We start from the raw sequence: 14,685 nt of genomic DNA on the forward strand, positions 1-14,685 counted from the left end.
TTATTTTATGTTTCGCTCTTCTTCAAATAAGACGAATCAATAAAAGCAAAGAAAAAAAAAGTAATATGTAGAAAATTAATGAGTCAATGAAAAAGAAAAGAAATACAATTTCTAGAGAGTTGGGGGGAAAAATATCCAAGAAAAAAGAAGCTTCCTATTAAATGAACAAAAGATGAAAATTATTTTTATTAAAAAAAGAATTCCCTTTTTTTCTCGACAAGGTCTCTTTGGTTTTATGCATGTTTTTTTTTTTTCATATATGGGCGCTGCTCTTTCATAGGAATAAATGAAAAGAGAAAAGAAAAGGTATTCCTTGTTTTTTCTTCTACTGGATACATCTCTGAGGTAGTGGACACCTCTCAAAAGTAAAAAAAAAGAGACAATTATTGATTTTATTTCGAAGGGTATGAGCTCCTCAGCTTTTTTATCATGATCGTATGAGAAAAAAAAAAGTAATAGGGTGCTTCGAATTAAATAGAAATCCAATGGCAAAGAAACATTGCCTTCAATGGGGGTGAGCGACACTATTTGGAGTGGTGATAGGCGAAATAGTTTATCAGATTGCTTTCTTCTTTTTTTGCTGACACGACTTTGCGTTTATAATTGAATCTTATTTTCAAAATTAATAATCCGGTTGGGTGCGTAGGTGCGAATACGGAATTTTTTATGTATCTTTTTTTTGTGGTCGTTATTTTCCCTTTTACTTTTTTCTTTCTTTTCATTTTTATTTTTTCTTGTTTTATTTCCCTGTTTTCTTTGATTCATCTTATTCACTTATTTATTGCTTTCATATTTCCTGTGATGCTTCTTTTTTTTTCTCTACCCTTATTCTTACTCTTCTAGGGACGGTGGAGGGTACAGCATGAGTTTCAGAGATGGTAATGATTTTATCAGTAATGAGGATGAAGAAGTCACAGAGAGGCAGGCATCCTCTGGTACTTGCTATCTTGAAGAGAGTGAACTAGTGGAAAACACTAAAGAGATGGAAGAAGAAGAAGAAGAGGGTGATGAGCGTAATGAGGATTATTATGAAGAAGAGGATGAAGAAGAAGAAATGGATGATAATGATAATGATTATGATGATGGCACAGAAGTAAAGAATGAAGATATGAAGGGTGTGAGTCATAGCATTGTAGAAGGGGCGACCTCCCCCACTATAGCAGCAGCAGTAACAACAACAAGCGGAGGGGGAAGTGTGTTTCAACAGACACAAAACTCTCCAACTGCCACTACTCTTCTCTTCACACCAGCCTTGAGCCCTTCACAAGGCAGTCATCTTTTACAAATGATGAAGGATATAAAAACTTATGATTCATCCTTTCCTTCCTTAACAGCAACTACAGCACCAGCTGCGGCGTGTAGTGTATCGGAGTCCGCTATAACTGCTGCTGAAGGTACAAAGACTGGACCACAACGACACTCTTTTCGCTTCCTAGATTTCTCAATCAAGGCAACGACTGGGGCTGAAAAACGGCCGCGTTTTTCCTCCTTGAGTGAGGAGATAGCAACAGCAAAGAGTTTCCTCTCTAGATTTGAACTATCGCTACCAACTACACGATTTGATGAGCAGTTGGAAGATATTTTGTCAAGTTTGTAAATAAAAATTTGGTGTGGCATGATGTTTGGGTTGTGTTGAATGGTTACATGAATGACCGAAAGAAGAGATGAAAAAGAAAAAAAAAAGAGGTTGTAGAATTTGCAAGAACGACCTAAACTTCTTTCTAGTATTAATGTTAATGGAGCTCCAGAGGTTTGTTAGCTTTTTTGTTCTTTCTATCGAAATTTATTTATTTTTTTTTTTTTTTTGTAATGCTTTGTTACTATGTTGCGATTCTCTTCTAGAGTGTGGGAATGTCGAGTTGGGAACTCCTGCACGAGATACGGTCCATTGACTCTGACAGTGGCGTAGAAACTGCACATAGGAAATTGTTAAAATATGTTAAGGAAGAAGCTGCACGACATCCTTCTCTTACACATAATTTGTGTCAATGTTCCATGTTATGTGGTGCATTTTGTCGTAAATTGGCTTCTCTAGATGTTTCTATTGTTACTGATGCTATCAGGTACGTGGATTCGCTTCTTTTAGCACTAAAAAATGTAGTACCATCTTCAATGGAGTCAACAATATTTGCATACGCGTTTGGGGAAATTGAGACATTTCGAAGGATGAGAAACGTAACATGCCGTCATCGCATAGATGATCTTACAAGATCTATCCCTGCCTTTCGATGGGATATTGAAAAAATTACTACTGCTTTAAGAGAATTATCAACTACTGAAGAAAGTACTGAGAAAACTCAATCACTTATTGGTAGAAAAAAACGCCCACGTGAAGAAAATGATGTATCTGGTACAGGATTAGCACCCGTGGCGGTACGTTGGCGTCTTCCACTTCGTGATCCTATTTCAATGAGTGTCGTTACAATTCCTGTTCGTGGTTTATCATGTCAACACCAGGAGGTTTTCGATTTAGGAACATTTGTTTGCGCTACTCAGCAAATAGTAACTCGTCGTGCAGAGTCTATTGACGGTGCAGCAGGTCAGAAATGGGAGGATGGTGGTAGTGGCAGTGGTTTACACTCTGCTGCATGTCCAGTTTGTGGAAAGGCAACACCCTTACATAGCTTGCGAGTGGATGAGCAAATCATGGAAACAATGAAGCAATACACTCAAAAAGGTAATGTTCTTAGTGCTGGGGATTTTATTGTGTGGGACGCCTCAACGTCTACATACTGCATTGAGGAGCGCCCATCTGGAGCACATGAGAGTGAAGAGAAAGTGGATGAGATGCAAGAGAAAGAACCAAGTCGTCCAAAACGTGTGGTACACATTGAAGGTCATGTCTTATACGCAGATGATTAAGTACAATAGATAGATATAGATATAGGTAAACAGAAGAGGGCATTACGTGTTTTTTTTTTGCTTTCTTCTTCTTATCTTTTTTTTCTCTGTCGTTGGTTATCTTTATCTCTGTGTTTGTGTTCGTGTATACGTTTATGTACCTCTGCATCATGGTACAGTGCAATGATGAGACGTTTGGAAGGGTTTGGAGTTTTCTTTTATGTGGTTGTTTGTTATTTTACATGTTTCTATGGTTGCATACATTACCTTTCTAATATTATATGTTACCACGCAATATATATGTATATTTGTATTTTTTTTTTTTACTTCTCTTTTTTTTATTTTTTCTGTCCTATTTTCTCATTGGATCAAGAATCTAGCGGCAGAACAATGAAAAAGAGTATCTCTCTTAAGGAGTTTTCTACGACGCCGACAGTGTCTTACATGTTAAGCAAAGATGGCAATAATATTGCTGGAGCCATTGGCAACAACAACAGCGGTACCAATGGCCCACGTCCACCTGCACCTTTGGTGCAAAAGGACGAAAAGTTAAAACCACCCAATAATGACAGTGGATGCGATACGATGTTTGACATGGAGTAGTAGACTAACAATTTGTGAATTGTTAATGACAGAGCAAATCAAAAAAATATATGGGTATGGCAGACATCAACTGAAAGAAACCAAACAAATGAAACAATATGAAGAGGTGGGGAAGCAAAAAACAAAAAAAAAAGTTAAAATTTAAAAAATTTACAAAAAAAAAGACCAAAATCATTCCTCAGTGAATCATTATTTCTTTTTTTGGTGAGGTTGAAGAAAGGATCGCATATGTGTATATTGCTTCTGCTTCTGTTTTCATGTTTCAGCGATGGTGCTGTAGAATGCGTTACCCTGGTTTTTTTTTTTTGTTACGGTGACCCGCCTTTTATATCTTCTACCTTTCCCATTATCACTATCATCATCACTATTACGAATCACGATTACTATAACCCCCTTTTTTTTTGCCTTTTTAAACCTCTACTAGTGTTTTGTCTACTTTTTGAATTTTTTTTCTTTTACTTCCGTCTCATTTTATTTGATTACTTTCTCCCCTTTCTTTCTTGTTATTTTTTCCTTTTTTTTTCTTTTTTGTTTCTTGCTGTTATTGCTGCTTGTTATTACCAGTGGTTGGGGTGACCTCGCCAACAAGACTCGTACGGGATCGAAGTGAAGAGAATACACTAGACACAGAAGAGGCGCGTACGGAACACGAAAGTCCGACGTTTATAATAAAAATAATAATAACACGAACTTTAGATATATATATATATATATAAACAAAGAGAAAATAAAGACCGAAATACACCGATACAGTAAACCCTAAAACATCCAAACCAAGGAAAAAACGAAAAAAAAAAAAAAACAAATGTCACAGTTGTCCCGGAATCAAAACCGCAAGGGCGGGTGTCGCCGGCGGGGGCTTGCCGACAGTACGTGGGCCGCAGACGGGCGAGATACCACGACCCTCACAAATGCCGCCTTCGCCGCGTACTACGAGCCGCTTCTCGTCCCTTCAGAGGAGTGGCCCGCCCTTCAAGAGGCCCTCCGCACCCCGCTGCCAATGGCCATCCGCATCCACCCAACAGCACCTCACCCCGATGACGTCTTCGCGTTTCTACAGGCGCGTCTCAGCGATGTGATACCAACTCGCACAATCCCATTTGTACCATGTGGCAGGGCACTACAGTGCAATGTTTCACGTGGGGATCTAAAGCGTAGTGCGGAGTTGAAGGGATTGAAGAAAATTATAGCTGCCTTTAATGAGGGTGGGTACCTTACGAGGCAAGAGACGGTAAGTATGATTCCCCCTGTTCTCCTTCAGGTGAAGCCAGGTCAACGGGTACTTGACATGTGTGCTGCACCGGGAAGCAAAACATCACAGATATTAGAAGCACTTATTCCTTCAATGGAAGATGGTGTAGTAGTTGCAAATGATGTGAATACTTCTCGACTTGACGTACTTATGCACCAAACAAATCGTTCAGCAGGATCACATCCTCATTTGCTTGTAACACATTATGATGCGACACAGTTTCCACTTCTTCCTCCAGAAGAAAAGTTTGATCGAGTACTTTGTGATGTCATGTGCTCTGGTGATGGTACATTAAGGAAGTCTGTGGATATGTGGCCACGATGGAATACACTTCAAGGTACTGATTTGCATTGCACTCAGGTTCGTGTACTGACACGAGGTATGATGCTTTGTAAAAAAGGTGGTATTATCGTGTATTCTACTTGTAGTATGAATCCTGTAGAGGATGAGGCTGTAGTATCAGTATGTCTCGCTCAGGCTAACGGTGCTTTTCGACTTATTGACCCTACACCACTTGTTCCAGGACTCATCGCTTCACCTGGACTAACCGATTGGTCTTTACTCACTAAAGACCTCTCAACATGGCTTCATAATATTGAGGAAGCTCAATCATATATTGAAAAACAAAATGGTCGTGGTTTTCGTTATCATGCATCTATGTTTCCTAATACTGAACGTCTGCAAGCGCAAGAAATACACCACACTAGACGTATTTTACCACATCATCAGGATACAGGAGGCTTTTTTGTAGCTGTTATGGAATGTGTTGAAGATTATTCCATTCCTACTGCCACTACTAAAACACCCACCACCACTACTACCACCACAACTACAACGGTAACAAAAAATAATACAACAACTACTAACTTCAAAAGTGAGACCTTCAAAGTTATATCACCACCGTTACAGGAGGTTGTACGTCGTGCTTTGGATCTCCCACAGTCTTTCCCCATGGACCAACTCCTTGTTCGGAATGAGACAGCCCGAGAACAGAAGATATACTTTGCAAATAAGGCAGTCTGTGCATTGCTTCCTAAACTTGGTCCTCGTGTTGTACACGTGGGATCTAAGATCATTGAATCTTTTGCAAAATACAGTAACGATAAACTTCGTTTTTCTACAGATGGCATTGCTACAGTTGCACCGCTTCTACCTCCTTCATTTGCTCTTGAGGTGAGTCCAGAATTGGTCTTACGGTTTAGCCGCAGCAAGGTGCTAGAATCAGATTTTCCAACACTACCACCTTACAACAGTTTTGTCGTCTCTTGCAGAATGTCTGTTGTTGGTACTGTATATATCGCTGCAGAAAAGACACGTACCGGACAAATATCTGCAAAGGTCCAGGAGTGGCATGTTACGTTGGCTAAGCTGACACTTGGACAGCCGCTTGTAGAGGAGGGTAATGTTATTAATGAGACTGAGGCTGATATTGAGATGATTGGTGGTGGAAATGTTGATACCAACGAGGCTGCTAAGAGTAAGGATAACAGGGAAGACAGGGATGAAGATGGAGTTGACGCCTGTAGCCCTAGTGATGGTCCTGAAAAGAAGAAGAGCAAAATGGAAAAAAAGTGATGGAGGATAATAAGGATGAGAAGGAAGAGGAAAAGAATATCCTAGAAGGCGCGTAAAACAATAAGTATTTTAGTTATAAAACTCTAATAAATATTTTTTTTTGTTCTTTAATATGGGTTGTATTGTGTATTTGTACCTTTTCATATCCGTACTAAACTAGTATCTTTTTTTTTCCGTTTTATTATTTATTTATTTATTTATCTTTTTTTTAGTACCTTATTTGTAACACGAAAGGATGAACTAAATAGCGACATTAATCAATAGAATAATAATATACCTCTTTGTTTTGTAATTGCTCATGAACTCTTTCTGAAGGGGGAAAGATTCTTAGTGACACTGCGGAAATGTTCAACACAACTATAGCACATATCTATGATACTCATATAAACCCCTTGTCTTTGAGTAGAGAGAATTATTACTCCAATTCTTTCTTGTTGACATATTCTGGTCTCATTAAGCATCTGGGCCTTTATTTAGTCCTGAGGGATGGACAGAATCAGTAGGGCATGCAGAAAAAGAGTACTTTTTCCGTGGTATTTCAAACGAGAACGTAAGTAACACTTGATAAGAAGGAATCTCCGAAAATTTACACATTCTAATTGAATTGTATTCATTTTTGAATGTACAAGGGAGTATACATCATTCTATGTTTCTTCTTTGAAGATAAAAGAGTCTTAGAATTGACAGTTAAAGAGGTGTTTTATTTGTTTTCTTTATATATATTTGTTTTGTTTTGGGGCGGTTTCCCTATACTTTTTTTCCCTCTCAGTTTGCAGGTGAAATGAAATTGTGTCTAAAAGCGAACCATCATTTTTTTCTTTTATTTTTGTCGTACATTTCGTTTCAAATAATGTGGGCGTCTGTGTTTGTGTATTTGTTATACCTTGAGTATGTTTTGAAACCTTCTTTTTTTGTTTTTTATTTTTCTCTATTGCTTGAGGTGATTTATCCCGTGGCACGCCAATAAGCCCGTGTGAGCGAAAGGAGAGGAAATAAGTAAATAAAAGGAAGCCAAGGGATTTAAAAATAAGAAACAGACCCCTAGGGCTCAACATATATACCTTATCTATATATATACCTTATATATATATATATATATATATATATATACGGTTATTCAAACTCTCGCCCGCGGAACTGTACCGTTGGGTCAGAGAAAATGACGACACTCTCACAGCAGACACAGTCAACTTTGGCTGACGCCCGTGATGCCTTTGCGATTGGTGAAATTAAACGTGCCACATCTATTCTCGACACGGCCGCCGCCGAAAAGCAAACACGGGCGGAGCTGAATGATCACTTTGCTATTCGTTGTCTACAGGCCTCTATTGCGGCTATGGGAGGTGAAAGGACGGTGGCGAGTTATATGGCGGATGTGGCCACTTCTCCATTACACCGCCCTGTAACACTGTATTTAGAGGGTCTTGCCGCATTGGCAAACGGTACAAGTTTGCAAACTGCACAGGTTAAATTTGAAGAGGCAACTCGGGCAGATCGACATTTTATCCTTGCAAAGATGGGTCTGGCAGCTGTAAATTACCATATGAAACGTTATAAGGAAAGTTTTGCACATTACCGTGTCGTTTTGGAGACACTTGGAGACTATAGTCCTCCTATTGTTCGAGTGGGAATGGGACTTTGTGCATATCACTTAAATCGACTAGATTATGCTCATAAGTGGTTAGAACGAGCTTTGGAGGTTAACCCCGATGATGAATTGGCATTATTGGCACTACTAGTTGTCTTTTTAGACCGTAGACAAATTCCAAAAGTTGTTGAAGTAGCACAACGACTACGAAAATTGTTACCAGGAAATGCTATGGTACTTTTAAAGGTAGCAGATCTTGTGTATTTTAGGGCTGTATCTCAAGAACGTGTTAAGGCATCTGCAGCTTCTATTCGTCAATTATTAACTGATGTACGTCAAGTAGCAACTGTTGAAGAAGCTGCTATAGCAGATTATCAAGAAGGTAGATTATGTATTGCCCTTGGTGATTTGTCTAATGCACGTGTACTACTTGAATCATCTATGCAGGTACATCCTAACTTAATGGCTGCACGAATTCACTACGCTAGGGTGTTATTATTATCAGGAAGAGAAGTTGAAGCAGAACAATTACTATTACGTATTAATGCAGATCTTCCTAATCAAAAGGAAGTTTTGCAACTTTTAACAGCCTATGCTTCTCAAAGAGGAATGGATGAAAAAGCATTAGAGTACAGTTACTCACTTATTAATAATGTGGCACCAGGAGATATTCGTTCCTGGTCTCTTGCTTCTTGGTGTGTACGCTTAAAGAAGGAAGAGGCAAAAAAACTAATGTCTCATGTAGTTCGTATTCGAAAAGAAGTTGGTGAATCTGTCTCAATGCATTTAATTGCTAATATTGCCTCATTAAGTGAAGATTCTGATGCTTTGCAGGATATTATCGACAGAGAACTTGGAGCTAACTTCTTAACTCATTCCACATTACCTGTAGAGTATGTCCCTCTTGTTTTTAATTTGGCATTACTCTTAGAAGAAAAGGATCGTACAAGAGCAAGACAACTTTACATTTTCCTTGTAAAACAACATGGATACTTTCAGCTTCCTTACCTTCGTCTACATTTACTTGCCAAAGCAGATGGTTTATTAAAACAATCAGTAGCATGGCTTGTTTTGCTGCAACAAGTAGTACCAGAAGAACCAACTTCACTAGCTTACATTGGTCAAATATTTTTTGAGAATGAACGTTTTAGCGCTGCAATGACTGCTTTACGATCTACCAGAAGTCGTTCAATTCCAGTGGCCCTTGCTCTTGGTGCTACTTTTCTTTGGTGTAGTCAACAACATGGAAAAGACAATCGACGTTTTTTAGCAAGTGCCAAAAATCGTTTTTTATTTGTATTACGTCGCGATAAAGGAAATATATTGGCAGCACATGGTTTAGCATGTTGTCTTGGTCTTGAAGCAGATTATGATCGCTGTCAATCTTTGTTAGATCGTGTGGGTGAAGTATTACCTAACTGTGATTATGTTCGTAGTCATTATGAGGCACATACGGCAAACGTAAAAACATTAAATGATAGTTTTAAACAAGCCATTGATTACCTTGAACGTGATACAGAACGGACACCACTTCAAACTTCTTCTTTGGCATTTTGTTTGGCTTGTGAAGGACGTTATGATGATGCTATATCGGTACTCACAAAAGTGGTTGCCGAAAATCCAAATTTACCTCTTCTTCAGTACAATCTTGCCCTTTTATACTGTGCCGCATTTGTCTTTGCTATCGCACGTAAGGAAGCTCTTACGACTGAAAGTGCAAGAGAATTACGTCATTCGCTTACTACTGGACTTACAACTGCATATGAGTTTATTCGTCGAGAACCACGTTCACAGGCGATGGCAGTTGCAAGAACATTTCTTAAATCTGTCTGCGCATACTGTTTAGATCTTAATGATCGTAATATTAATCGACTTATTGTGGCTGGTCAGCGAAGTGCTGAAGAGTATGAACGACAGTCTAGTCTTTGGCGTCGTGTGTATGCTGAGTTTCAAGAGGAAAAACGAAACGCTGAAGAGCAGCGTTTGGCTGAAGAGAAACAACGTCAAGAGCAAGAGTTACAAGTCTCACGTGAAATCTTGGAGGACTTTAGGCGATCCCAATTCACACAACCAACTATTCTCGATGAAGAGATGCGCACACAACTTGAAGCCTACCGCGCTGAGATCGGCTCTGTGGTTCCGCCATCTGGTGAAGAGGCGTCATTGTTATTACCATCCCTCTCAGAGGAGAACACGCCGGCCCAGCAGAGCGTGGCTATTCTCGGCGGGATGAATCTTGAAGAGTTGGAGACTGGCGAGGAGGAGAATAAGACAGTAGAAGTGAAGAGCGAAAGACAAGAGGCACCGATGTGAGAGAAGAACATAAAAGGAGAGAAGAGAGGAGGGAAGAGTGAGGCGAATGGAAAGAAAAGAGGAAGGTGGAAAAAAAAAAGAACGAATGAAAGGAAGAGAAATGGAAAAAAAAAAAGAAAAAAAGAAGAGAAGCGAAGGATGAAATTACAAGGAAAAGAAAGGAAGAAAAACAAGAATGAACAATTGAAAAGGCTGCAAACAAAAATGGTATAGAATCATTAATTTATTAGGACGCGTGTGTGTGCGAGTGGGGAAGGGTGTTATTTTTTGTTTCGTTTTGTGTCTGTCCTCCCTAGCTACATCGGTCTTATGTTTAAAATGAATTGAAGTGCCTTTTTTTTTTCCTCGTATGATTGTTTATGCCTTAATTTGTATCGTTTCCTTCCTGCAATGGAAAAAGGGAAAAAAGGAGAGCTGGTTACCGAGAAAAGAAAAAAAGAAGTAAAATGAAGTACAAAACATCTGTTATATTATTACTGTCTTTAACTCTTGTTCTTTTTTCTTTTCTTTCTGTTTTTTTTTCTTCTAAACCATAACTTACGAAAGAAGCTGAGTTAAGTTGCCTCCCTTTGATTCTCGCTCACTTATACACAAACATATATACATATTTACGAGCTGCATAGGGGTATATATACTAAACCAAGCAACCATCACTCTTCAATAGTACTCAGCAAGTCAAACTAAGGATAAGGGGAAACCCAAGAAAAAGAAGAAAAGATAGCAATACGAAATAAGAAGTACATCAAAATCAAAGAGAAAAGGGAAAGAAAAGGGAAAATGACGCACCTGAGTGTATATGGCGGTTTATTTTCTGATCCACCGCTGATTTCTACAGATACCGATCCAAAGCTCACGGATCCGTATAACAAGATGGATACTATCCCATCACGTTACCTTGGCAAAGGGATGACCATAGGACGCAGTGCCCCGGGAACAGGTCCGGAGGTCTTTTTTGACAAGAAGTTTCTTACATTGGCTTCTCGAGATCAAAACGGGGGTAAAGATGTTGGTCCCTTTGAGGATTTAGAAACTCGAACCCGTCATGAAGCGATGGAATCAAAAAAGAAGAATATTTCCACTAAAGAGTTTTTACCACCTTCTTTTCCAAAGCGTAGCGATGGACCTGGAAGTTACACTGGTTGCTTCCAGAATCGGGCGTATGAATTTATTATGCCAGGTGAGGAAGATGATAAGAAAAAGAGGCGACGACAACGAAAAAAGAATGCAAGTGAGGCTGGTGAAGGTGATAAACGCAAAACTGCTCTTCCAAATGTAAAAACAAACCCTGGAAAGAAAGGCACATACGGTGTTCCTGGCGTTCTTTTTAATAACCCAAAATACAACGAAAACTGGCGAGAAGAGTATGAAGCATGGGAGGCAGCAAAGGCGAAAGAGCAAAAAAAAGCTGCAGCACCGAAAGAAATGGGAAGTCCATTTAAAGTACCAGGTGTTACTCACGATTACCTGGATGAACTTCCTGGTACAGGTGTTTCAGGTGTATATCATTTTGTTCCTGTAGAGGAAAAGCAATCAAAAAGTAAAAGGCGTGCTAAGCCCGCGGCAGCAGCTGCGCCAGTGTTTCAGCAAGAAAAACCTATGACTTTTACCTGGAGCAGATCTGGTAATGAGGGTTGTATTGATCCCTTTCCCAATACTTGGATCGATCCTGATACAATAGAGGAGGCGAAAAACAAAGGGAAAAAGAAGAAAAATAGGAGACAACAACCAGAATATGTTCCAGGACCACCTAAAGGAGCTACTGGTATTTGGAAACCCAACTCATTCCCTGACACAACAGTGGTACAATCTTGTCTTCGTCGATTTTACTGATTTCTCAATACCTAAAAGATGTCTAGGAGTTCTGACTTCAGTTATAACGCTTTTTACATATATGCATGTTCTTGTTCTTTTTTTCGTATCATATATATATATATATATATATATAATTATATGTTATATATGAAATAAGAAACCCAATCAAATGAAAACAGAACTCAAAGAGCAGAAAAAAAAAAAAAACAGAGAGAGAATATTTTTGCTTGCCTGTTTATGTGATATTTGTCAATGTGTGGAAAGAAGTCATGACACCGCATGATATTTGGGTAATGGTATTACCAAGTACATATATATATATATACGTATATATACTTGCATGAACTTTTAATTTTGATTTTTATTGTTATACAAGAAATAGCTTCTACTAACCCCATCTGCGGATGTTGACGTCTCCATGCTCTGCTATATGTATCTTATCTTGTCTGTATGTTTGTTTCTTCGTTTTTTTGTTATCTCTTCGTTGTTGTTTTTTTCCCGATCTTCTCTCATGTCCTTCGTGTTCACTAACAAACTGCCTACTTCCGCTCTTTAAATGTTTAGGTGGGTAAGTTGGTGCGTGATGAGAACGTGTTCTTTGAGGAGGTGTAAGACGATACAGTTCAACATGTTTCATTACCAGTGGTGATGGCCTTTGTAATTGTATAATAGAGGAAGAGAACGAGGACTGAAAAGAAATTGAACAAGCTCTCTCTCAAAAAAAAAAAAAAAAGGAAAAAGATGATGTAAATGTTGGACATGTCGTTCTATTTTTCTACTGTTTGTTTCCTCTCGTGTAAGTAGTTCTTTTTTTCTTCCATCTCTTTCTCTTTCTCTCTCTTTTATTTACACCTCATTTCTAATGCTTCATATTTTATAAATTACCAAACATACAATACCCATGTAGAAACAATTAATAGGAGAGGAAGCAAAACAAAAGGCGAAAGGACGTCATATATCTTGGCGCAGTATCAAGCTAAAAAGGTAGAACCGGCTATAACGGATAGAAGGGGCAACATATAAAGAAAGAAAGAAAAAAAAAACACAAGAAAATTATATTTTTCTTCGCCCAATGGCGCAAGTGGCGGATGAATCCAAAACGATGGCTTCTGAGGTTTTCCTCAGTAAGTATCGCAAGATTAAATCAATTGGCAAAGGTAGCTTTGGTGAGGCGGTACTAGTGCGGTCTAAAGCTGACGGAAAACGTTATGTTGTAAAAGCCATCGAGTCTGCTTCTATGACTGCAAAGGAAAAACGTGATGTACAGAATGAGATTCGAATTCTTGCAGCTGTTAATCATCCGAATATTATTCGATATCACGAACATTTTGAAGATGGTACACTTATTTTTATTATCATGGAGTATGCAGATGGTGGGGATTTAAATAGCCGTATTAAAGAAGCTAAAAAACAAGATCCACTTAAACCATTTGATCCAAAATTGGCTATGTTTTGGTTTTTGCAAATATGTATGGCTTTAAAATACCTTCATGATAACCATATTCTTCATCGTGATCTCAAAACCGCAAATATTTTTCTAACTTCTCGAAATGTCGTGAAATTGGGTGATTTTGGTATTTCAACAGTTTTACAAAACACATTGGCATGTGCTAAAACGGTATGTGGTACACCATACTATTTTTCACCAGAGCTGTGTCAAAATAGGCCATATAATAACAAAAGCGATGTGTGGGCACTTGGTGTTGTTTTATATGAAATGTTGACACTTCAACGACCATTTAATGCAAAATCTTTAAAGGAACTTCTTAAAAAGATTCTTGTTGGACAATATGATCCTATCCCATCCTCTGTTCCTGCTGAAATGCGTGGGTTATGTGCTGCTCTCCTGCAGGTAAACCCTGTTCAGCGTCCTAGCATTAATAGAATATTGGAGAGTGCCTTTGTTCAGGAGTCATTAAAATCATTTAGCGCAGATCTTGAAAAGCAGGCTGAAAAGGAGCGAGCTGAGTTTGAAGCGAGGCGTCCACCACCTCCTAAGAGTACACCCGTTCCCTCACAGGAGAAACCAAAGGAAGTACCTCAACCTCCTCCAATGAGTGAGCGTGAACAAATGGCTATGTTACGTGGTATGAAAAGGGAAACTGTGAAGGCAATGTTGGCCCAGCAAGCTGCTGCTACGCCTCTTGCACAGGAAGAACCTGCCAAAACTGTACAAGATGATACTGGACACCCAGATGTGGATGATGATGGTGATTATATTGAACAAAAACAGGCTATTGTTAAACAAACTAAAGGAATTGTTGGTAACACCAATCTTGGAGGTCATCCGGAAGAGTTTGGAGATGGACCATCCACTGGTACACCTCAGGTAGATATGATTACTCTTTCTAATGGAGTATCTGTACCAGCATCAGATGTACGCAAGATTCTTGAGGAGCAGATTGGCGCTGATCTTCTTAATAAGGCTGTAGAGCTTTACAATATGCGAATGATGTCCAGTGGACTCTCTAACGCAGAGATACAGCGTGAGTTAAATGAATTACTGGGACCTAAGCACGCACAACACTCTAATGCTATTACAAAATTGTGTGTATACGAGGGTAAGGAAAAACTGTAGAGCGCATTATATATACATAAATGCAGAAGAAAGCATCTGTAGCGCGATAAACACACGCCCTGTTGCTTACGTTGAGAAAAGAAAAGTAAAAGAAAAAAAAAAGAAAATCAAGTGGTAATAGCA

The 14,685-nt window shown here is 38.9% G+C and overlaps 7 protein-coding genes across 7 annotated transcripts; all 7 read left to right on the forward strand.

Annotated features, from left to right (window-relative positions):
* Positions 1-862: 862 nt before the first annotated feature.
* On the forward strand, positions 863-1,597 carry LSM04_007146 (uncharacterized protein; the record flags this gene model as incomplete). Its single annotated transcript, XM_067336302.1, has 1 exon — positions 863-1,597. The coding sequence occupies one exon, from the start codon at positions 863-865 to the stop codon at positions 1,595-1,597; it is 735 nt and encodes a 244-aa protein (XP_067192674.1).
* Positions 1,598-1,851: 254 nt separating this feature from the next.
* Positions 1,852-2,862, forward strand: LSM04_003303 (zinc finger protein; the record flags this gene model as incomplete). The annotated part of the gene is made up of 1 exon (XM_067336303.1): positions 1,852-2,862. One exon carries the CDS (start codon positions 1,852-1,854, stop codon positions 2,860-2,862), a length of 1,011 nt encoding a protein of 336 aa, XP_067192472.1.
* A 369-nt stretch (positions 2,863-3,231) lies between these two features.
* Positions 3,232-3,444, forward strand: LSM04_009634 (uncharacterized protein; the record flags this gene model as incomplete). The annotated part of the gene is made up of 1 exon (XM_067336304.1): positions 3,232-3,444. One exon carries the CDS (start codon positions 3,232-3,234, stop codon positions 3,442-3,444), a length of 213 nt encoding a protein of 70 aa, XP_067192802.1.
* Positions 3,445-4,249: 805 nt separating this feature from the next.
* Positions 4,250-6,271, forward strand: LSM04_006820 (SAM-dependent methyltransferase RsmB/NOP2-type; the record flags this gene model as incomplete). Its single annotated transcript, XM_067336306.1, has 1 exon — positions 4,250-6,271. The coding sequence occupies one exon, from the start codon at positions 4,250-4,252 to the stop codon at positions 6,269-6,271; it is 2,022 nt and encodes a 673-aa protein (XP_067192657.1).
* A 1,159-nt stretch (positions 6,272-7,430) lies between these two features.
* Positions 7,431-10,172, forward strand: LSM04_007343 (uncharacterized protein; the record flags this gene model as incomplete). The annotated part of the gene is made up of 1 exon (XM_067336307.1): positions 7,431-10,172. The coding sequence occupies one exon, from the start codon at positions 7,431-7,433 to the stop codon at positions 10,170-10,172; it is 2,742 nt and encodes a 913-aa protein (XP_067192688.1).
* A 777-nt stretch (positions 10,173-10,949) lies between these two features.
* Positions 10,950-12,002, forward strand: LSM04_002140 (Protein of unknown function DUF4586; the record flags this gene model as incomplete). The annotated part of the gene is made up of 1 exon (XM_067336308.1): positions 10,950-12,002. One exon carries the CDS (start codon positions 10,950-10,952, stop codon positions 12,000-12,002), a length of 1,053 nt encoding a protein of 350 aa, XP_067192405.1.
* Positions 12,003-13,056: 1,054 nt separating this feature from the next.
* Positions 13,057-14,562, forward strand: LSM04_004892 (Protein kinase domain; the record flags this gene model as incomplete). Its single annotated transcript, XM_067336309.1, has 1 exon — positions 13,057-14,562. One exon carries the CDS (start codon positions 13,057-13,059, stop codon positions 14,560-14,562), a length of 1,506 nt encoding a protein of 501 aa, XP_067192556.1.
* Positions 14,563-14,685: the final 123 nt, after the last annotated feature.

The sequence above is a fragment of the Trypanosoma melophagium genome (genome assembly GCF_022059095.1).
Source record: "Trypanosoma melophagium isolate St. Kilda chromosome Unknown ctg2segment0, whole genome shotgun sequence".
Taxonomy (NCBI): Eukaryota; Euglenozoa; class Kinetoplastea; order Trypanosomatida; family Trypanosomatidae; genus Trypanosoma; species Trypanosoma melophagium.